The sequence below is a fragment of the Nicotiana tomentosiformis genome, chromosome 10, assembly GCF_000390325.3.
Source record: "Nicotiana tomentosiformis chromosome 10, ASM39032v3, whole genome shotgun sequence".
NCBI classification, from domain to species: domain Eukaryota; kingdom Viridiplantae; phylum Streptophyta; class Magnoliopsida; order Solanales; family Solanaceae; genus Nicotiana; species Nicotiana tomentosiformis.
This window is the reverse complement of record NC_090821.1, coordinates 5,385,133-5,409,183: the sequence shown is the minus strand read 5'-3', so window position 1 is coordinate 5,409,183 and position 24,051 is coordinate 5,385,133. Positions and strand designations below refer to the sequence as shown.

The 24,051-nt window shown below is 38.2% G+C and overlaps 2 protein-coding genes across 2 annotated transcripts; both read right to left on the bottom strand.

The window, feature by feature from the left end:
* Positions 1 to 3,692: 3,692 nt before the first annotated feature.
* LOC117273434 (uncharacterized) lies at positions 3,693 to 4,061 on the bottom strand. The gene has a single exon (XM_033652605.2). The coding sequence runs from the start codon at positions 4,059 to 4,061 to the stop codon at positions 3,693 to 3,695; it is 369 nt and encodes a 122-aa protein (XP_033508496.2).
* Positions 4,062 to 7,953: 3,892 nt separating this feature from the next.
* On the bottom strand, positions 7,954 to 11,107 carry LOC104120372 (uncharacterized). Its single transcript, XM_070187412.1, has 5 exons — positions 11,024 to 11,107; positions 10,388 to 10,765; positions 9,123 to 9,333; positions 8,698 to 8,826; positions 7,954 to 8,611 (listed from the first exon to the last, which is right to left on the bottom strand). The coding sequence occupies exons 3-5, from the start codon at positions 9,216 to 9,218 to the stop codon at positions 7,982 to 7,984; spliced, it is 855 nt and encodes a 284-aa protein (XP_070043513.1). The 5' UTR covers positions 9,219 to 9,333; positions 10,388 to 10,765; positions 11,024 to 11,107; the 3' UTR covers positions 7,954 to 7,981.
* Positions 11,108 to 24,051: the final 12,944 nt, after the last annotated feature.

Below are 24,051 nucleotides of genomic sequence, written 5' to 3'. Positions count from 1 at the left end.
CATGTTATGTAGGAATTACTTATCTCAAAGTGCTAGGTGAAAACCCTCTTCCAAAAGCTCCAAGAATCGCCCAAGAGATGAAAGAAAAGTGAGATAAATAGCCTAAGTCGCGCATTAAATGAGCTGGGCACAAGCCTCTGATGTCGCATTTGCGAAACCAGGTTCGCAAATGCGACACAACTCTCGCAAATGCGAAGCTTAGCCTTCAGCTGCTGGGATCGCAAATGCGACCAAAGAGTCGCAAATGGGAACTCTGCTGGGATCGCAAATGCATCAAATGTGTCGCAAATGCGAACACTGCCTAGATCGGGCTTCTTCGCAATTGCAAAGCCCTTCTCGCAAATGCGAGGTTCGCATTTGCGAGACCTACAACTGCTGCCATGAAACACCAGAAAACTGATGTATTTTCATTCCTTCCTAACGTCTGAAACTCACCCGAGCCCTCGGGGCTCCATACCAACTATCCACACAAGTCTAATAACCTCATACAAACTCGCTCGAGCGATCAAAATTAGGAAATAACATCAAAAACTAAGAATCATACCCTAAACCAAATTGATTCAAACTTAAGAATTTCAAGTTCTTCAATTTACTTCCAATGCGCCGAAATATACTTAAATTACTCGGAATGACACGAAAATTTGCGTGCAAGTCTTAAATCACTATACGAAACTATTCCGAAACTCGAAATTCCAAACGGACTTCAATTACTCAAAATCCTACTCCAAACCAAATTTAAAGAATTTAAATCTTCAAATAGTTGATTTTTTTACTATTAAGAGCCAAAACGCTCCTGAGTTATCCAAATCCCGATTCGGTCATACGCCCAAGTCCAAAATCATCATACGAACCTATTGGAACTGTCAAATACCGATTCTGGGGTGATTTTCTCAAAATATTGACCGAAGTCAAACTTGTCCATTTAAAGCTAACTTAAGGAACCAAGTGTTCCAATTTCAACCCACACACTTCCAAATCCCGAACCAACCATCCCCGCGAGTCATAAATTAATAAAAGCATGTTCAGGGAGTTTTATTTTAAGGAATGGGTTTCTAAAAGTTAAAATGACCGGTTAGGTCATTATACAAACTCACGACAAAGTCCATATTAATGATCTCTCACTTCCAAAGTGGAATCTCAATATTCTGAGCCAACCCACAGGTCGTTGATGCTTAGCTTTTACTTGCTGGCAAGTTAAACATCTAGCCACAAAGTCCGAAACATTTTCCTTTATCCGATTCCACCAATAGATCTCCCTCAAATCCTTGTACATTTTTGTGGACCCCGGATGTATAAAATATCTCGAGCTGTGTGCCTCAGCCATAATTTCATTACGAATTCCATCAATATCTGGCACGCACAAATGACCGTTCATCTTCAACACCCCATCCTCGTCAAGAGAAAATGCAAGGATATCTTTAGATTGTACACCATTTCGAATATTCATCAAATTTGGATCTTCAAATTGCTTAGTCTTGACACGCTCAATAAGAGAGGAACGTGATATGGCACAAGCGGCAATGTCTTTAGCTATCGGTATATGTGCCAAAGTATCTCCTGACTTTTGGCTTAGCGCATCGACTACCACATTCGCCTTCCCCGGATGGTAATGAATGCTTAAATCATAATCCTTCAATATTTCTAAGTAAATATCTCCTTTGCCTCAGGTTCAATAGTACAAATAATGCCGCCAAATTTTCAAAGCAAATACCACCGCGACAAGTTCTAACTCATGGGTCAGATAGTTCTTCTCATGGATCTTCAATTGTCTAGAAGCATAAGCAATAACCTTACCTTTCTGCATCAAGACACAACCCAACCCAACTCTAGAGGCATCACAATATACTACAAAGCCATCTGAACTTATTGGCAAGGTCAACACCGACACCGTAGTCAATCTAGCTTTCAACTCTTGAGAACTTATCTCACAAGAATTCGACCACTGAAAGTTTGTTGCTTTATAGATCAACTTGGTTAACGGAGATGCAAGAGTAGAAAATCCTTCAACAAACCGCCAATAGTAGCCCGCTAATTCCAAGAAACTATAGATCTCTATCGGTGTAGTTGGTCTAGGACAACTCTTAACCGCTTCAATCTTTTGAGGATCAACCCTAGTACATTCACTAGTTACCACATGACACAAGAATGCTACGGATTCAAGCCAAAATTCGCACTTAGAGAATTTAGCATACAACTTATGCTCCAGAAGCGTTTGCAACACTATCCTCAATTGGTTGACATGTTCCTCTTGACTTCGTGAATAGACTAATATGTCATCAATAAAAATAATCACGAACCTGTTAAGAAATAGTTTGAAACCCCGATTCATTAGATCCATAAAGGCCGTGGATGCATTTGTTAGCCCAAATGATATCACCAAAAATTCATAATTCCCGTAGCAAGTACGAAAAGTCATTTTGAGAATATCCTTTTCTCGAATTTTCAATTGATGATACCCCGACCTTAAATCAATCTTCGAAAAGTACTTCGCCCCTTTGCAACTGGTCAAATAAGTCATCTATTCGAGGTAATGGATACCTATTTTTGACGGTCACCTTGTTAAGTTTCCTGTAGTCAATACACATCCTCAAAGAACTATCTTTTCTTTTCAAAAAGAACACTGGTATACCTCAAGGTGATACACTAGGTCTAATAAACCCTTTATCCAATAAATCTTTCAATTGCTCCTTCAATTCTCTTAACTCAGCTGGAGCCATTCGGTATGGGAGAATAGATATCGGCTGAATATCTGGAACCAAATCTATCCCAAAGTCAATAACCCGATCTGGTGGAATACCCGAAAGCTCATCATGAAAAACATCAAGAAACTCATTAACAACTAGCACAAAATGAATGCTTGCTACCTCTGTAGTTGTGTCAGTGACTCTAAATAAATGATAAAGACATCCCTTCGTAATCATCTTATTTGCCTTAAGGTATGAAATAAACTTACCTCGAGGCTCAGTAATATTGCCTTTCCACTCACGAACTGACTTATTAGGAAACTCAAACTTGACCACCTTAGCACGACAATCAAGAATGGTGTAACATTTGTATAACCATTCCATTCCTATGATCACATCAAACTCAACCATTTCTAGCTCAATGAGGTCCGTCGTAGTCTCTCGATCTTGAATTATAATCACACAACCCCTATAGACGCGGGAGGCAATAACAGAATCTCCTACCAGAGTCAACATAGAAAATGGTTCAAGTAGTTGTTGTGGCTATATCCCAAAATCCAAAGCAAAGTACGGAGTAACATAGGAAAAAGTAGATCCAGGGTCCATAAGTGCATAAGCATCTAGAGTACAAACAGTAAGTATACTTGTAACGACAACATTTGAAGCCTCCGCAGTAGGGCGAGTAGGTATAGCATTGAAACGAGGATGAGTCCCCTGGGAAGTAGTAGCTATCTGCGGCACCTTTTCTGCATTGCGCCCATTGTGTGCCCCATTACCCCTAGGTGGGGGCGGTGCAACCGAAGTAGTAGCCATAGATGGTGATGGATGAGCTATCAAACCTTGTTGACCATTAGGGCAAAACTTTCAGATATGACCCATCAAACCACAACCATAGCACGGACCACGGGGTCCCCTGGTAGCACTAGACTGACGCTGATGAGAACCCATACTACTCTGAGCCTACTATGCAGTACAGTGGTCTCTATGAACGGGCCTAGATTGGCCTCCTTATCCGGTACTGTATGCCACTGGAGGGCTAATGGTAGATGTCTGCAACCTAGACTGTGGTGGGCCAGATGGCCCTTTGCTGCTCTGCCTCTTGCCCGAATTAGGCACTCCACTGAAAGTGCCAAAAGTTCGGGCCTTTTTATTCTCCTCCTTATTGGCCCTATCCTCCTGATGAATCCTCTCAAGATCCATTGCTAAATCCACAAAGTCAGTAAATGTGGTGTTTCTTCTTCTACTAGCTGTTTCTTTTCTGATGCCCAGAATCAAGCCACGAGCAAAGCGATCAATCTTCTCATCCTCAGTGGGGATGAGGTAGGGAGCATAATGGGATAACTTCTCGAATTTGATGCTATACTCTAGAACGGTCATAGTATCCTACTTTAAGGTCTCAAACAATATTACAAGGGAAGCTCTCACTCCCGATGGTAACCACGTCTTAATGATGATCTTCTTAAACTCTGCCTAAATCATTGGAGGTGCATCCTCCGATCGAATCTTCTTTACCCCCTTGAACCAGAGGTCACCAATGTCTTTCAACTGGTAAGCTGCCAATCGAACCATCCGATAGTCTTTAACTCCCAGCAAAGTAGTAGCTTTCTCAACTTCCTCCAAGAAGTCCTGAGGGTCTGCAGCAGGATATGTACCGGTGAAAATTGGTGGCTCAAGTCTCACGAATTTTATGGCCAACTGTGCTATGTTCTCAACCACTGGTGCTCTCATCCCTCCTTGTTGGAGTGCCTGAATACCCACTTGAAGGTTCTGTTGAGTCTTCATAGCCATGAGGTCAACAAAAGTATCCATATCATTCTTAATATCAGTGAGGGTCTTCTCCAAGTGATTTAGTTCTGGAAGTAGAGCAGGTGCCTCATCAACTTCTTCCTCGAGCTCCTGGACCACCCTTGGAGCCATTAGAACTGGCACAGTCCGTGCTTTGCAGCCTTCGGAGGTCATCCCCTAGGTCTAGCGGGTACCCTTCCCGAAGCCGCATCGGGTATATGAGCAGCTTCCCGATTCATTTTATTGCCGCGCGTGTTCATTATCTTCTGCCAATAGATATAGCGTACGAGTTAGGAAATATTTCTTAGCTCTATTGCACGATTCTAGAATAAGAAGAAAGAGTGAAGTATTCTTATAATGTCCATACAACCTTCTCAATATAAGTGTGGTGAACAACACACCAATAAGGAGAACTCTATCAGACACGATTCCATAGACTTTCTAGGACTCGAATTAGAACCTAGGGCTCTGATACCAAGTTTGTCACGCCCTAAAACGACGTGACCGGCACTCGGTACTCTACCTGACCCGAGTGAACCATCCCATAAATTAATACTCACTTATATGCCTAACAGGAGGATGTGAATGCCTCTTCACGTACAATCATTTTAAGATATAGAACAAGACATGAGTAATATCTTTAGGTAAATATTTTTATTTGAAAGAAAGCTTCATAAATATAAAAGAAAATTTTATTCATGCATGCCATATTAGTAATTATAGTATTACAACCCAAAATGAATACTACTATTATCTATGGAATCTCTATGACTCAGAATAAAATAGCCAACCAAGGCATAACCCGATGGCTCAAAGGATAATAATATAATAAAGTTCTCCTCGGGTACGAGTGTAGAGTCTCACCAAAAGTGCCAATAGAAAATGTAGAGTTGCCCTAACCACGCGGTCCAAGCTGCTCAAGTCCAGTCCCTGAAAATGGAAATGGAAATGTGGCCGAAAAGGCCTAAGCTCCGCATGCCTAGTACGAATCATGAACCATTCCCCAAAAGAAAATAGGACAAGACTTAAGAAGATATAAGATATGTAATAACAATTGATATAGAAAGAATCCTTCACATCAATTAACATATTAGAAAATAAAATAAAATAGTATGGTAAAACATATTTCAGAGTCTTTCTTTAATATTAATCTTTGCAAATCATGTTACATTTTTCATTTACCGGGAGTACTATACAATCACCGACACGAAAGAAGGTCAACTAGGTTATGTACCTAGCGGCAAGTATCATATACCCTACTTGCTCAGGTCGTCTTATCGTTGTGTTGCATGAATCGACTCATCCGTGCTAATAAAGTAGTACAATAATACCCCCTAATGGGAAGTACTTTGTCGTTGTTCCCAACCATAAGGTAGGTTCTATGCCTACACCGACACATGTAGTTTCATGACCTAATGAGGAAAAGTATCCAAGGTCAATCTCGGTGAATTTAAGTAACTCCCAAAAATATTACATTTATCAATGACAATGTTCATAGCCAAATCAACTATTTGAGAATAGTTAAATCCAAGATATTTCACAAGTCATGTATTTCCATTTCAAAAATACTACAAGTGCTATTCCTTATTTTAGTTTTAAAAATTTGAATAACATTTCAATAAAATTATATTCATAGCACTTAAATCTTTTATGATGCAAGAAATGGTACAATCCCAGCTCGCTCGTCCCCACAAGCTAGGACTCACATTTAGAAACTCAATTAAATCGTGTTTTGATATGAGTTTGGAGAAAAGTTCCGAGGTTAATAAGTTTCAATGTACCTCAAATAGCTTCCAACCTTACCCTAAATGATCCAATAATGCCGACGAGTCGCAATCTACATATACGAACTCACATAATTTAATAACGCGTCACAACAATACCAACTTAGTGTCTAACACTCAAGTCCAACTTATTAAGTTTATCAAAAATCCTCATTTCATCATTTGAAGGTCAATACTTGAATTATAACTTCAACTCATTCATTAAACTTGTTATTGGACTTAGTCGTTCTACTAGAAACTCAAAATAACATCGTTCAAGTAAGACCCAACACTATTCATCATCCCTACCAACCAACTCTTCTAGGGTTTCATGAATAGATGTTTAAATGTAAATCTATCTTTATAAACATACTCTACTACATCCATGGAGTATAATATATAAGTTTGGAGTGAAGAGATTATCTCTTTGTCAAACCTTAGAAAATTCAAGATTTGAGTTCTTGAAGTGTTCTTGAGATTTTCTTCAAAAATCTATAATTTTCATGTAGTTATAGAGTTAAGAGATGTAATTAATGAACTAAATCTATCAAGAATAAATTAAATTCTTATCTTAAAGGTGTATTAATGGTAGAAAGATTTCTTCTCTCTCTAAGTCTTCAAATACAAAGTCCCAAAATAAAAGACCAATCTCCTCCCATAATTACCTTTAAAAGGCTTCAGAATTCGGATGCCGCATGGGACGCGTCGCATGCTTCATCGCGTGCGTCCCAACTCCTTCAACTTGAGCGGACGCCAACTTTGGCGCTATGGGACAAGTTTACTGTCTCACTATGGGTTCCAATTTATTTCGGACGCGATGGAGATGCGACGCATCAAGTGCAGCGTCCAGCACTGAAGTAACATTTTGGTCTTCAACTTTGTTCATTTCATTTCCCAACTTTACATGTTTGCCTTTGTCTTTAATAATTAATTCCCTTGTCCCCTTTATTCCTTTGTACCTTTGTCCCTTTGTTAGCCAACAACCTTTCTACTTTTCTAAATCCCTTTTTCGATGCCAGCAAGAGGTTAGGATTTTAAAATCCTTGTTTTCTTATTAAATTCTTTGAGTTCTCATAAATTTCGGCCCTTACGATATAGAAACTTGATATGCTCCAAATGCATTTGTTGACCTTGTAACCTCCACTAATTCAATAATTAACTATTAAAATTATCTCTAAGCATTCCAATAACTTTGTTCCACTCGAATAACCATGTAGCTCAGATTTAATAGATTAACTCGAATTAATTATGAAAATCCACGGGGCTTTACACAGGTTCTCTGAACTTTTGCTCTGGCCCAGCTTCTGCGGTTGCATAATTCGTGTGCGGTCCGCATCTTGCAACATTCTCTGATGGAATTGCTTCACGACTTATGGCCGCAGATGATATTCTGCGGTCCGCATGTTGAGCTTTTGTACCTGTTTTTGTCCTTGTGTTCATATTACTCCTTCTTCAATTGGATTTTATCTCGGGACCTCATCTTCTAATATTCCTGCAATTAAGTATATTTTATCAATTTTCGGAAACACAATTAAGCGCTTTTGGACTAAAACGAAAGCTAAAATGCGCTAATAAGTAGTCAAAATCCTCACTTATCAATACCCCAAGATCATAAGCAGGATTGAGTTCACTAACATGGTTCGGGTAAATTTCATTTCTGGTAACAGATATACACAAAAGAGATACAGTAAAATGATATAAAATAATGCTACAAATGACAATATATTAAAATATAAAATTGAACAAAACTCAGAAGTTGGAAACATACTTCTTTCTGGACTTCCCTTCTTTGTCCCATGCAATAAATACATTTAACAAAGAGTTGTTAATGCCAGTTCCGATTTTGCTTTGAAAAGGATGCTTAACAGCATAAATTTGCTTTTTTTCTTTTGCTTCAACAACACTAGTACTGGATCCTGAATCAAATACAGTAATGAACGGAGACTGCACGATCTTTGCAGGACATCTCTTTCTTTTTTCCATTTGCGGCGAAACTTCAGGAAGTAATTCAGGCTTGTACAAAACAATCTGAAATTCAGGAACCTCTTTCTCAAATTGTTCCTTCATCTCCCATGCCGCCTCATCAACACTTGCAGTCACACATACAACGCCAGTCTGAGATTCAGGAACCTTTTCTTTCTCAGATTCTGCCTCCATCTCCCCTGCTGCCTCATATGCAGTCTCACCAATAACGCTAGCATGCGCTACATCTGGTGTGAAAGTTACTTCAGCAATGAACATGTTAACTTTCACACCTGAAGGTTCTTCCATAATATTGACACCTAACTGATCTGCTGAATCGAGCACAATGTTGTTATGATGATGCGCACTGGTATCTCCTTGAGAATATGGAACATCTTTGCCTTCACTTCCACCGACCTATTTTTTAAAAAAAAATTAATTGAATTATCAAAAACAACAAAGAAAAGAAAAAGGAAAAGTGCAGAATGCACAACTAAACACACCTTACAACCATCCATGTCAACATCTTCATTTCCACCAAACTCCGTATTGCTCACAAAATCATTATTGGCTTGACGACCACTGATGTCTTCCTCTGGATGTGCACCATATTTGTCTTCGCTTGCACCAAACTATTTTTAAAAAAAAGAATACAGTAAGTTAACTAAAAAAATAAAAGGAAATGCACAATGGAAAAGAAACATATAACTTGAAATTTATCAACTTAAAGACTTCCTTGAATTTATCAGAAACATATTCCATGAACGACTTTAACTGCTTATGGAACTACAAAAGGAAACAAATAAGAAAAATAATAGACATTATACATTTTTAACAAAACTTTTAATATATATATATATATATATATATATATATATATATATATATATATATATTTTAACATCAGCTTTCAACTTTTGCAACTCACGATCATAATCAACAGGTTGGACACCCGGCACCTTTTTTGATGGAACATGCTCCTTAATCTGTTTCGGGGGTGGCGTGACAAAATCATCACTATCATCAATAGGAAATTTTCCCTTATTACGTGATGTCAAATATTTCTGATACTCATCGTTAACTTCAACAGGCAAAGTAAATCTCCTTAGTTCTTCAGTTGTAGGAGAAATATTTTTAAACTGCAAATATAACAAAAAGTGCTTCAGTTCTAGATGTATCAAAGATGTATAAAAATTATATATTTGATGTATCACAATGAATTACAGTGTATCATATATGTATAACCCATCAATACATAAAAGCTGGTCCCTTATTCTCTGTGCTGTTGAAGAAACCAGTAGAGAAGTTCTCACGCGTTGGCCTGTCTGTCATTTCCCAATTCAATATGCGTAGTGTATGATCTCCAATGCGAACAACAAACTTTTGATCAACTACAGTACAACATTCATAGAACCACACCTGCAATGGAAGAGGAAATCCACCAATCCTATAAAACTCAGACTTTCCCCCCAACCTGTCCCTCACCGACTTCATTAAAGCTCGAAACGCAATCTTACCCCAGGGAAATGACATATACTCACCACTCTCGACAAGATAGAAATCACATTTACTTATAAATGTCTTCTGAGCCTGAGTGGACATTAGAAATGTGTTTATGAAATAAATGATTGCAATCTTAATTGCGTCTTCATCACACTGCCATTTTTTCTTCTCAAAATAATGAATAAGCGACTTCTTTGACACCGCTTCAAGACCAGAAAAATAAGTATCCATCAACCTATTGGGTCTACTGAAGTTACTCTCAATATATTCATTGCCACAACAGTTTAAACCACTTACATCACCAAATTCCCGAAGATCAAAACGTAAAACACATTCGTCATTCAATTTCACATAAAACTGATCACACTTATCTTGAACCAACTCCCTAAACATTAAAGAATGAATAAGTTGTGCATGGATAGCAACTCGAAGTAAATCAAAAAAATAGCCAAAACAGCTTTCCCTAAACATCCGAAGCTGGACATTAGTCAACTTTGACTGTAAAACTGATACGATGCCCACATTAGTGTATGATGTCCAATGAGTAACAGGAAAAGGCTCACCAAGTGGAATATAAAGCTTCCAAGGCTACAAATAAATGACACGAATAAAAATAAACAAATATAAACTAAATCCAATTTTAAAAGAAGATGCAACAACAGAAAAAAATTTAACTGAAATTGTATGTACCTTACAAACTTTGTTAGGAATTTTAACTTTTTCTGCCTTCTGAACCTTACTTTTTTTTGGTTTGACACCCAAATTCACTTCGTCCTCCACGACATATTTTCTCTTACCTTGAACATCATCCACTCTAACCCTTTTGCTCTTCTTTTTCTCAGATTGTCGAACAACATCCTTTCGAGATTCTAACACTTTAACACTGTCGGAACGATTTTGTCTTCCTATATTTCGTTCATCAATTGATTTCTCAACTAAAATCGGGGTTGAATGAGGAGATAAACTCATCGACCTAGTTTCTCTTCTCATGTTACTCGATTTCTCAATTGAAACCGACTTTGAATAAGGTGATGAACTCATCGAACGAGTTTGTCCTATCATATTGCTCTGTTTCACAATTGAAACTAGGTTCAATGAGAAATTTTTTTTAAAAAAAAATTATACGAACAAACAGTTTCAAAATTTTGTGAAGAAATTGATACAAAACTCGACCAAAACTAACAAAATCTATAACAGATACATACGATGATCTCTAACTAAACAATTCAGTTGCAAAAGCTTAAAAAAATAGCAACATCGCTTCTCCAAAAACACATGCAATCCCAAAAAATTATATAAAATAAAAGATTTTCTACTCCAAATTACCTGGAATCAGAAGAAAATAATCGCAAATGTTTCTTGTTTTGTTGTAAATTTCAGCAATTTTGGCTCAATTTAGCAAAAAATCTCTCTCACACACACACACACACACACACACACACACTATATATATATATATATATATATATATATATATATAGAGAGAGAGAGAGAGAGAGAGAGAGAGAGAGAGAGAGAGAGAGAAAACTCGATGTCTGTATTACAAAAATAACAGATACAACATTAATTGAAAAAAATTGGGCTCAAAATGACATTTGAGCCTTTTTTTTAGTAGATATTTTATTTTGGGCTATTTTTGATTGGGAAAGTTTATAGAGTGACAGTTTGGGTAATTTTCCCAAAAAAATATGTCGCGCAGTCGACCCCCTCCATTAACAAATCTAATGATGGTCCATTCTCACCCTATGTAAATGGGCCTCAAATGGCCTTCTAGAAACCTTATCTTGGGCCTAAGCTGGACTTCTTAGTTATCGGATCAATCTTTCACTAAAGTTTTTTTTTTCCACTTGGTATCCGATATTCGTACTGGGACCCCGATTAAATCCGGATTCGCGCTGGAAAGTCTCACATGGGGGTAAAGCGCTCCCTAACAAAGGTGATTCCATATCAAGGGCTCGAACCTGATACAAGCTAAGGGTGAAAGAGTACTTATCACTCCACCACAACCCTTGTTAGTAGCCTTTCACTAAAGCTCGAAGCTAGCAATATCTATAAATTGCATTAAAAATGAAATTATATTCCTTTTTGAAGGAAAAAAAGGTCTTGGGTATAGAAAATCTTAGCAATCTTTCAGCACCATCAAATATATAATGAAAATCTGGGCTACATATTTTTATACTTTCATAGCGAGCTGCAAAAACTTAAGAAACATTTCGAATATCTGGAATTGAATTTGGAAATTTTTGGCTTTTTATTCTGTTGGTTCATGTAAGTTATCTGTTTTTTAATTTATGACGTATGCAAAATTTTGAAATTTCTTAATTGAGTCGTCGCCGTTTATTTGTGATACTTAATTTGTTGAACCAAATTTATAATTATCAAATACTAAAAGAAATAAAACAAAAAAGGAAGAATGATGGAGCATTACATGGGATGTTTTTAGGCATTTTTTGCTTCACAATGAAGGTATCTGTCTGTCGACATGGACATTTGACGAACCAAATGTATATCCTCAATCATTTTAAGAGATAACGTTATTATTATCATTATTAGTAAAGTAAAAAATATAGAACATAATTATATATTTTAAATATTACTCTCTCCGATCCACAATAAGTGATCATTTTACCTTTTGCACACCCATTAAGGAAATACGAACTCCTAGAGAAAAAGAAGGAGATATATTCACTAAATTAACCTTAATTAATTGTTATCTTAACACATTGAAATATGTAAATAAGGGCAAAATTTGAAAAAATAAAATTAATTCTTTCTTGATTATATAAATGGACACTTATTTTAGACCAAAATAATACGGTAAAATGATCAAATTCCAGAGTAGTCAAGCATCGTAAACTACTGAATTTAGTCAACATGTTCCCTCTAAAAATTACTGGTCTTACATTTTTAGCCAATCATATGTTACAAGTTTATATAAATATATAGCATATGTATAATTCTTTTCAGTGTCGTTATAGATTATATTCGAAAAAAAAAAAGATCTACTACTAACCCAAGTGTAAAACTTTTCTCCTCCATATATTCAATTATTCATAACTTGTTAAGAAATCACACAAAACACTTCAATGGGAACTCAAACCAGTGAGAGGAAACTTTAGCGTAAGATGGATTGGCAAGAAGTTAGTACTTGTTAAGAACCAAGTAAGTTTGTGGTAGGATGAATATAATTTTTCTATCCTTAGCCAAATGTTCCGACTTCGAATTCTGAATATTAAAAACTATTCTCGTAGCTAGCGCTTCCTCTTTTATTGAACCTTACGTGATAGTAGCTAATCCAAATTAGTCGGGCCTCATAGGAAACCAATTTGAACAATAGTTCAGTTTCAAGATACCACAATTTGAACAATATAATGAAAAGTAAATGTATTAGCTAGTCATGTCCATAATTCAAACAGCAATACTACTAGTTTAATTTCCTCTTCCTCAGATAACTATGTTTTTGAGGAGGGGTGGGGGGTTTGGGGGGGGGGGGGGAGGAAACAGTGTACTAGAAAGGAATTTATGTGTTGGGTCCTCAAAGGCATGGGTACGAGGTCTCCCCATGTTATTCCTGACGGCAATTATTTATAACTTTTGGTTTTTCAATGTAATGCATGATTGTGATTCTGTGAAGATACTGTCGTCTTGATCATGTTATATTAAAAGCAAGAAGAAAGAATCTGAAAGAAGTATTTGAAATTCTACAACTTGAATCCTCCTTTTGTGAAAATAACATAAATCCTCCAAATAAACACTCACTCTCTCGTCCAATTTATGTAATAATTTTTTCCTTTTAGTATGTTCTAAAAAATGATATATTTTTATATTTAATAAATAATTTAACTTCAATTTTTTAAATTTATCCTTAATAAAATCTTTTATAACAACAGAAATTCCTATGTCGTATTGTTTTAGACAAGCGTGAAAATTCTTTCTGTTAGACAGGATATGGTGTTGCTCCAACTTAGTGAGGACATGACCATGAATAGAAATGTATGGAGGTTGAGAATAAAAGTAAAGGGTTATGATACGTAGTCGAACGTTGTCCTGTCTGTAACAATAGCTCTAGTACATGACTTAGTGTCCTTTGTGTATTCTCGTATTCCTTGACTATTGTTATTACTTGCTGTTGCTTTCGTTTCGGCTTTCTGATAGTAGTACTTACTGTTAGTTTTGTATTTCTGCTTCAGTTTTCTGAATGGTGTGCTTGTTGCCCTTCCTTTTTCTTTACTTAGCCGAGGGTCTATCAGAGACATTTCTCTACCTTCTTAAATATAGGGGTAAGGTCTGTGTATACTCTACTCTCCCCAGACCCCACTTATAGAATTACACTGGGTTATTATTGTTGTTATTTTTCTTAAATTTGGTGCCAGTTATATAAATCTCACATAAGTTAGGACGGAAAGAGTAATACGGTATAATTTATCTAAGTTTTAAAATGAAGTCCTCCATTTTCTTGTCATGGTTAAACTTCCTACATCGTCGCGTTAAAATTTATACTCTGCGTCGAATATACTGAATTCTCATAAATTTGGTGTCTACAACACTTGATCATTAATTGATACGATAAAGTAAGGTAATCTTCAACTTTTTGCGAGATGATAGGAGGAATTTTTCAATGATTTTGAGTGCAGAAAAGAATAGCTAGCTAGTGGAACTTACGAAGTACCTGTAATAGAAAAAGCTCACGGGCAATTGGGATCCCATAAGTGAAAGTTGTACGTACCTTTCTCTCTTGTTAATAACTTTTGACCCATGAATTCCACCGTCCCTGCCTTTTTCGTCCCTTATTTCTTGAGTTTCATCATTATGATTTTGGTAGGGGACACACAAATAACTCTAGCTAGAGTCTAGACTAGACTTCCCACAAGTTGGGGGTTGCAGCTTTAAGCATTAACTTCCAAAGATTCAAGAGCTGACTCACCATTCCAAGTTGATGATATCCACCTTTTTCGGTTTGGATACTAATTAAGGCTGAAACAGAAATGATAGGGACCACATTTGGATCCAGAAGTTAAACTTGATGCCCTCAAATTTGAAAGTCTTAGTGGCAGTCTGAATATAAGAATTGTAAAATTTCGGAAAAAAAAGTGAAAAATTTAAATGAAAATGGTATTTGAAAGTTAGAGTTGTATTTGGATATGAATACAATTCTGGGCTGTTATTTTTGAATTTTTTTGAATGATTTGAATTGAAAATTTTGAAAATCAACATTTTGAAATTTTTTAAATTTTCGAAAAATTCCGAAATTAACTTCAAGTGAAAATTAAAAATTTTATAACTAAACACTTATTTCGAACAAAATTGAATTTGTTTTTGGAAAAAAAAGTGAAATTCTTTGTATGACGGACCCTTAATGCACTAAACTTTTCGTACCTTTAAAATGATAGATTCTAACTTCAGAATATAATATTTATTCAAATTTATCAACTTATCAAATATAAATTGATGTTACATGTCAAAAATATCTGATGTGGCCCCGAAGATAATATTTCTCAACAGTCGATCGACGTGACAATCATGCCTGCTTGACAAAGCCTTTTTCATTCATTCTCCCAATAAACGAAAAAGGATTTTCGGTGACACAAAATTTGTGCTCGACGCTCTCTTTCCTATTCCACTACGCTAAGTGGTCTTTCCCTTTCTTGCTAGATGACTACTATGTAAAAAGATGACGACTACTCCGAGTCTCTGGTTAATCCATGGTATTGGCGAAGAAGTAATGAAGGATCTGATATAAGATTGAAAAGAGGAAATGCTAAGCTAGCTATGCATGATGATATGTGATGCATGCTTTGACTTCTAAGGCTTGACAATCCTTTTGGTCGATTTCCAGTTGATTGCCTCAACCTATCGATTGAGTGAGTTGGAGAAGAAAGTCTTAGAAGGTTACGACACTATAAGTTTCGCGTCTTATTTTTTTGCGTGTCTACTATTTATTTAGGTGCAAAGAGCCTAAGCAGTCAAGCTATTATATTCTGAGCCTGCTCTCCATTTCAACCGTTAATGAAACCACAGGGGCCCGCCCTGCGAGGCCAGAGTGGGCTCAGCAGTCAGCCTCCATTCGAATTATGTTAGAGGGGCCTTTCTCTTTTGCCAGATCTAGAGAGATACTACAAGTCCTCACTACTAAAAAACTGTCAAAAAGCGTTCACAAAAACCAACCGAAGTCGGTCGGAATCGAACAAAAATCGACCGATTACCGACTGATTTTAATTTATCGAAAAAAGAATGGTCTCAATAGAGTAGTGACCGTAGTCGATCGATATTCGTCAACGCACTTTGACTAAATTATCTGAATGTTTAAAATTGTTCAATTTCGACCGATTTCGGTTGGAATGTTTAAAATATTTAAAATGTAAAATTAAAAATTTCGACTGCAGTCGGTAGGAATTGTTAAAATATTTAATATTTAAATTCAATAATTCTGACCGATGTCGGTCGGTAACTTTGAATTTCTGAAAAGTTCAAATGAACAGTTCCGACCGACTTCGGTCGGTAGGCGGTCAGTTTTTTTGGGTATTTGTTTGGCAGAATACAACTGTTTTATAGTTGTACCACCTTCCAACAACCAATCACCTATAATGACAGCATTACATTGATGTCATTCAACCAATATCAACAACAATAATAACAATAACAATAACAATAGCAACTATCAAAACTATATTATTAACAAAACATCATCTCCATCTCCACTAAACTATATTAACAAAACATAATACCCAACAATAAAACGTTTCACAAGGTAAAAGTTCAAACATCATTCAATGAGTATTTTGTATTGCATCGCCTCCATCTTCACTACTAGAAGCTTCATCGTCGGCATGGTTTGAAGGATCACGACGAGAAGGACTAGCATCTGGGGAAGGCTCACGAGACCGGGGAATGGGAAAAACACCACTAGCAAGAAGATTGACGAGTTGACCTTGAATGAGATTAAATTGTTGGTCCCTCTTTTCTAGATGAACTTGAAAGGTATCAAATTATTTATCTCTCTTTTGTTCTCTAGCCTTTGTCTCTTCAAGCTCTGCTGTCAGCTTTGCGATCTTCTTCTCCATATACGAGATAGTTGACCTATCAATTGCCTCGCATTGGGCGGAAGTCCTTATTCCTTGCAATCCAGCCCTGTAGCGTCGAAATGATCTATTTGGAAGGTTGTATGCTATCCCCTTGTTAGGACCACCGACAATGTCACGACCCAAACCGATGGGTCATGACGAGTGCCCGAGTTCTACCTATCGAACACCCCTAAGCATTTGTCTAAGATATAAACATGAAATAAGTGTAGCTCATGTATAAAGTCTGAAAATAAACTACTAATTCATATGAACAACCTACGTGAGAAAACATGCCCAAAAGACATATATATATATATATGAAATATGGTAGGGCTAGCCGACAAGGCCACATACTATCTAACTATACATGACTATCTACAGACCTCTATTAGAGTGTACAACTGTATAAAGGACGGGACTGGGACCCGTCATACCCATATATGTATGTAAACACATCGTACCAAAACTCAAAGCAGCTACGGATCAAATGGAGCACACCAACTATCGCTGATCAAGGAGCCTAAGAAGGGGAACCGTCAGCCTGTCTACCTGCACCTGCGGGCATGAAATGTAGTGTCCCCAGGGAAAAAGGGATGTTAGTACGAATAATGTACTAAGTATGTAAAGCATGAAAATCAGTACATAAAAGACATAGATGAAATATGGGGTAAAGAATTCCACTTGTGAGTCTAAATAACTTTGTGAATCTTGAAACATTTATAATATCATGCACGTGCGTGTAAATGTCGTATCATGCATAGGTATAGGTGTACGTAACATCATCAAGCCTCTGAAGGCATCCCATCATATCATCTCGGCCACTGTGGACAAATCATCAACGTATATCAGCTGATCATGTGGTGGTGCATATATAACGTCTTAAACGATATCTCAAACGATAACTTGATTCTAAAATAAAACGGGTAGCATTTCCCCTGATTTTACTGCTCCCTCAAGCTTACTATAGGTGAGATACAAACATAATACAATCAGCAACTCAAAACCAACCTAATTACAATCCAGGACCTTCAATACAATAAAACCCCTAAATATACCATAATACACCCAATCAACAAGTTATCAATTAGCCTGTAACTACAACGACGAGCGACCAACCTACTACCCTACCACATGTGGCGTTTCTCCATGCCATTTTTATCCTTTCAAACTTTATAAATCAGCAGTATAATAGACAGCCCAAAAGCAACACAAAATAGCCTATAAAACAGTCCACTACAAGTCAAATAACTTGAACTCACGGCTTCCGATCACTGTCCCGTGAGGTCTAACTATTAGGAAACGAATTTATCAACTTTTCTTGATATTTTAAAGCTTAAATACAGAAATTAGGAATTTTATTAACTATTAAATACATTCCAAAACTCAAACTATAAAGAAAAAGAGAGGCGATATAGTGATACTTACGTCGTAGGGATCGTTCTGATGTTATCGCTTCTCGATTTCGTACCCGGGATGTTAGTATTATTTGAAGCTATTAGAGAGCTCAAGGACCATTTTTTATGGTGCCTCTGGTCAGATTCTACGTAAAATGAAGAGAAAGACGAGTTAAAACATATTTATCAAACTTTTGAAAAGTCAAAAGGTGCTAACTTGGCATGCTCTCATTCGCCCATCTTCCGACGCTTATATCTTTTTATTCGGATATCGTATGAATGGACGGTTAAGAGCGTTCGAAACTACATTCTACGACCTTCAATTTGGTATATAATATGTCCGAAAAAGACCTTATATAGCATACAAAATTTATTTCTTAAAAAACTCTATTATAGGGCAAATTCTTAGTCGATTTTTCCGCAACTTTAATCCGATTTTCCCCCAAACTTTATGTGTTTTATCCAAACATCATATATAGTCATATTATGACTTTAAACTCACTTAAATCATGATTAACAAGTCTCATATTCATTATACGTTACCTTGGGACGTATAAGGTGTAACAATCTTCCCCTCTTAGAAACATTCGTCCTCGAATGTTAAACTACTAGAAATTTATAGAAATTTTGGCAGAGTCTCCTCTGTAATAGTACCACTACCAACCTGTTAGACATAAAACCCAACAATACAAAGCCACACAGGTCCACAATCATCAAAAACACTAATGGTCTCACACGACCAATGACAATAACTAACATAAGAATCAAGTACCATATACGTACCTAAGGCTGTGATGTCTCAGTCTGATCCTCCTCCGGAAGCGGAAACAAGTGAGGATACCTAGAATTCATGTCTTCTTCAGCTTACCAAGTCATCTCCTCCACATTATTGTTCCTCCAAAGTACTTTAAGCGAAGATACATCTTTAGTTCTCAATCTCCAAACTTGTCTATCTAGTATAGCAATGGGAGCTTCCTCATATGATAGATGCTCTGTGACCTGAATATCGCCAACTGGAACGACTCTAGAAATATCTCCAATACACTTGCGGAGCATAGACACGTGAAAAATTGGATGTACTGACTCCAAGTTGGAAGGCAAGTTTAACTCATATGCTACCTGACCTACTCTGCGTATGATCTTATAAGGTCCAATGTACCGAGAGCTAAGCTTTCCTTTCTTACCGAATCTCATAACGCCTTTCATCGGTGATACCTTTAGGAATACCCAGTCATCTACCTGAAACTCCAAGTCTCGTAATCGATTATCTGCATATGACTTCTGACGACTCTGAGCTGCTAATAGCCTTTCCCGTATAAGCTTAATCTTCTCAACTGCTTGTTGTACCAACTCTGGTCCTACTAACTTAGTTTCCCCAACCTCGAACCACCCGGTAGGTGACCTACACTTTCATCCGTAAAGAGCTTCGTATGGAGCCATCTGAATGCTGGAATGATAACTATTATTATATGCGAACTCAATAAGTGGAAGATGATCATCCCAGTTACCCCTGAAGTCCATCACACAAGCCTGTAGCATATCCTCTAGTGTCTGAATAGTACGCTCAGTCTGACCATCTGTTTGGGGATGAAATGTTGTACTAATACTTATTTGAGTCCCTAATCTTTTTTGGAAGGACCTCCAGAAATTAGCTATAAATTGAGAACCTCTATCTGAGATAATAGATATAGGGACACCATGAAGTCATACTATCTCCTTAATGTAAAGCTTTGTATAATCCTCTGTTGAATAAGTAGTCCTGACAGGCAGAAAATGGGCTGATTTTGTAAGTCTATCGACAATAAACCATATAGAATCGAACTTACGTTGGGTACGAGGTAAGCCTATGATGAAATCCATATTAATCACTTCCCATTTCCAAGTCGGAATCTCTATAGCCTGTAATAATCCACCGGGTTTCTGATACTCAATCTTAACCTGCTGATAATTTAGGCACTGAGCTATAAACTCTGCTATATCCTTCTTCATTCCGTCCCACCAGTATATTCCCCTGATATCATGATACATCTTTGTCGCTCCTGGATGAATGGAATAACGAGAATAGTAAGCTTCTCCCATAACCTGCTGGCGCAACCCTGCTATATTAGGAACACATAATCGACCTCGATATCTGAGGACTCCATCTCCTATAATCTCTAATGGTGTCTTCTCCTTTTGAGGGTTTGTATCTCTATAGTGAGCTAGCACAGGATCTTCATACTGGCATTCCTTCACTTCAGTTACTAGAGAGGATGTTGCCGTGTCCTGAATAGTAACTCTGGTACCACCTGAATCTAATAATCGAACTCCAAGATTAGCCAGATGATGAGTCTCACAAGTTATCTCACTCTTCTCTGGTTGTAAATATGATAAGCTAGCCATAGATCTACGACTAAAGGCGTCGGCTAATACATTCGCCTTTCCTGGATGGTATAAAATATAAACATCATAGTCTTTTAGTAGCTCCAACCATCGCCTCTAACTTAAATTCAATTACTTTTGCTTGAATATATACGGAAGGCCATTTATGGTCCGTATAGATATCAACATGAATGCCATACAAATAGTGCCTCCACATCTTTAGTGTATGAATTACCGCGGCTAACTCTAGATCGTGGGTAGGGTAATTCTTCTGGTGGTTTCTTAGTTGTCTAGAAGCATAAGCGATAACCTTACCATGTTTCATCAATACACAACCCAATCCAACGCCCAAAGCGTCACAATAGATAGCATAACCATCGGTCCTTTCTGGAAGTGACAGAACCGGTGCTGAAGTCAATCTGTCCTCCAATGCCTGGAAACTCCTCTCACAAGCATCAGTCCACTGAAACTTAGTTGCCTTCTAAGTCAACTTTGTCAATGGTGCTGAAAGGGAAGAAAACCCCTCTACAAATCTCATGTAATAACCTGCCAAACCCAGGAAGCTACGAACCTCTGTCGGTGTCGTGGGTCTAGGCCAAGTTTTCACTGCCTCAATCTTCTGTGTATCGACTCGGATACCCTCACCCGAAATAATATGACCAAGGAAGGCTACAGAATTCATCCAGAATTCACATTTAGAGAATTTTGCATACAACTTCCTTTCTTGTAGATCTCTGAGCACAATACGCAAATGATCTGCATGCTCAGCCTTTGAACGAGAATAAACCAAAATATCATCTATAAATACAATCACGTACAGATCTAGAAAGGGTCTGAACACACCGTTCATCAAGTCCATGAATACTGCCGGGGAATTGGTCAAACCGAACGACATAACACGAAACTCAACATGCCCATATTTGGTCCTGAATACTGTCTTCGGAATATCTTTCTCCTTAACTCTTACCTGATGGTACCCAGACCTCAAGTCTATCATTGAGCAACACCTGGCACCCTGCAACTGATCAAATAAATTATCAATCCTCGGGAGTGGGTATTTATTCTTGATCGTCGCTTTATTCAACTGTCTGTAATCAATACACATCTGCAAGGAACCATATTTCTTTCTCACAAATAACACAGGTGCTCCCCACGGTGATGTACTGGGTCTGATTAAGCCTTTTTCAAGCAAATCCCTCAGTTGTTCTTTCAACTCTCTCAGCTCTGCAGGTGCCATTCTACAAGGAGGAATAGATATCGGCTGAGTATCTGGTAAAGTGTCAATAACAAACTCAATCTCCCGCTCTGGTGGAAGGCCTGGAAGCTCATCGGGAAAAACATCGAGAAACTCATTAACCACCAGAATAGATTGAAGGGTCGGTGACTCAACTTTCACATCCTGTACCTGAACTAAGTGATAAATATAACCCCTTCTGATCATGTTCCTTGCCTTGAGATAGGAAATAAACCTACATCTCGGCGATGCAGTATTACCTTTCCACTCTAGAACTGGCTCCCCTGGAAACTAGAACCGAACCATCTTTGATCTACAATCAATGTTAGCATAACAAGAAGCCAACCAATCTATACCCATTATAACATCATATTCTATCATATCTAGCTCAATCAGGTCCGCTACTGTAGAACGACTAAGAACTCCTACTATATAATCTCTATATACCCGTCTAGCTATCACTGGATCCCCAACAGGTGTAGACACCTCAAAAGGTTTAATCAACTCAGGTTCTATCCCAAACTTGCTAGCAACCAATAGAGTTACATACGATAAGGTGGAACCTGGATCAATCAATGCATATACATCATATGAAGAGACTGATAATATACCTGTAACAATATCAAGTGACGACTCCTGATCCTGTCGACCCGTTAATGCATAAGTGCGGTTCTGAGGACCGCTCGAGCTAGATGCTCCACTTCTGCCTCTACCACAATCGACTGGTGCCTGTGATCCTTGCCCATGGGGGCGTACTGATGATGACGAACTAGCTATAGATCCCGTTGGCTGAACTATACCTGCACCACCTCTCATCGGACAATCTCTCATAACGTGGCTTGGATAACGACAAGTATAACAAACACCCAGCCCCACGAGGCACTGCCCGACATGATGCTTACCACACTGAGCACATCGTGGCAAGGGTGGCCTCATCTGACTTGACTCACCCCTATACTGAGAACGAGAGGCCTTGGAACTCTGACTGGGCCCTGAATATGTTGAACGATCAAATCTCCTATCGAAAAACTGAGGGGGTGCACTAGCTGATGGCTGAGCTAGATACCTCGGGTACTGCTGTCTCTGACCACCTCGAAACTCACCAGAAGGACCTGAAGATCTCGCTCTCTTACTCTGGCCCCTATTATGCTCACGATCGGCCCTCTGCTTCTACTTATGCTCCTCTACACCCTGAGCGTATGCCTGAATACGAGAAATATCAATGCCTGGATGAAGTGAGACCGACATACAGTCATTGAGCAGGTGCGACTCCAACCCCATCACGAACCGGTGAACCCGGTCCTCCATATTAGCTACAATAGTGGGAGCATACCTAGCCAAAGAATCACACTGAAGGCTGTACTCCCGAATACTCATATTACCCTGTCGAAGGGTTAAGAACCTATCAACTCTGGCCCGTCTAAGCTCTGGTGGCAAATAATGACGAAGAAAAGCCTCTGTAAAATCCTGTCATACTGCTGGAAGGGCATCCTCACCTCTGGACAACTCCCAAGACTCGTACCAATTAATTACAATATCCCGAAGTTTATAGGAAGCTAGCTCAACTGACTCAGTCGCAGTGGCCTTCATTACCCTCAAAGTCCTCTGCATCATATCGATAAATACCTGAGGATCCTCATTTGGATCTGCTCCAGTGAATATCGGAGGGTTCAAATTAATGAAATCACAAGCCCTCGTACTAATGGCCCTATATGCATGACCAATACCAACCTCCTGACGTCGAGCTTGTACGACTACTAATCAAGTCAATAACTGAATAACATCTCTCATTTCCTGACCCGGTGCATCTGGATGAGGAGCTGGGGGTACTGGAGCTGGTGCCCCTCGGATATCCTCTGGAGAGGGCAGGGTATGTGAAGTCTGAGATGGAGTCCCACTATGCGACTCTCCCCGAGACTTGGTAACTCGTGGCGCTTTGCTTGTAGTCTTATCATCCACGTACTTGCCCTTTTGGGCGGCTGTAGCCTTCTTGGGCATCGCTGAAAACATAACATGTTGTTAGGAAAATGAATTCTTATATCGCACGATCTAAGATAAGAAAGAAAAGTAACCATCCTAAATATCTTGTAGCCTCTTGTCTATAAGTGTGGTGCACAACACACCCATAAACAAGACTCTACTAGACACGGTCCGTAGACAACCCTAGGACAGAATTGTTCTGATACCACTTTTGTCACGACCCAAACCGATGGGCCGTGACGAGTGCCCGAGTTCTACCTATCGAACACCCCTAAGCATTCGTCTAAGATATAAACATTAAATAAGTGTAGCTCATGCATAAAG

Coding starts and splice junctions, on each gene's coding strand:
- LOC104120372 (XM_070187412.1), bottom strand. CDS start 9,218: ATGATAGTGATGATTTTGTCACGCCACCCCCGAAACAGATTAAGGAGC. Junction 8,827..9,122: donor CCAACCTGTTGATTATGATC/GTGAGTTGCAAA, acceptor TTTTAAAAATAG/TTTGGTGCAAGCGAAGACAA. Junction 8,612..8,697: donor TTGACATGGATGGTTGTAAG/GTGTGTTTAGTT, acceptor TTTAAAAAATAG/GTCGGTGGAAGTGAAGGCAA.
- LOC117273434 (XM_033652605.2), bottom strand. CDS start 4,061: ATGACCGTTCTAGAGTATAGCATCAAATTCGAGAAGTTATCCCATTAT.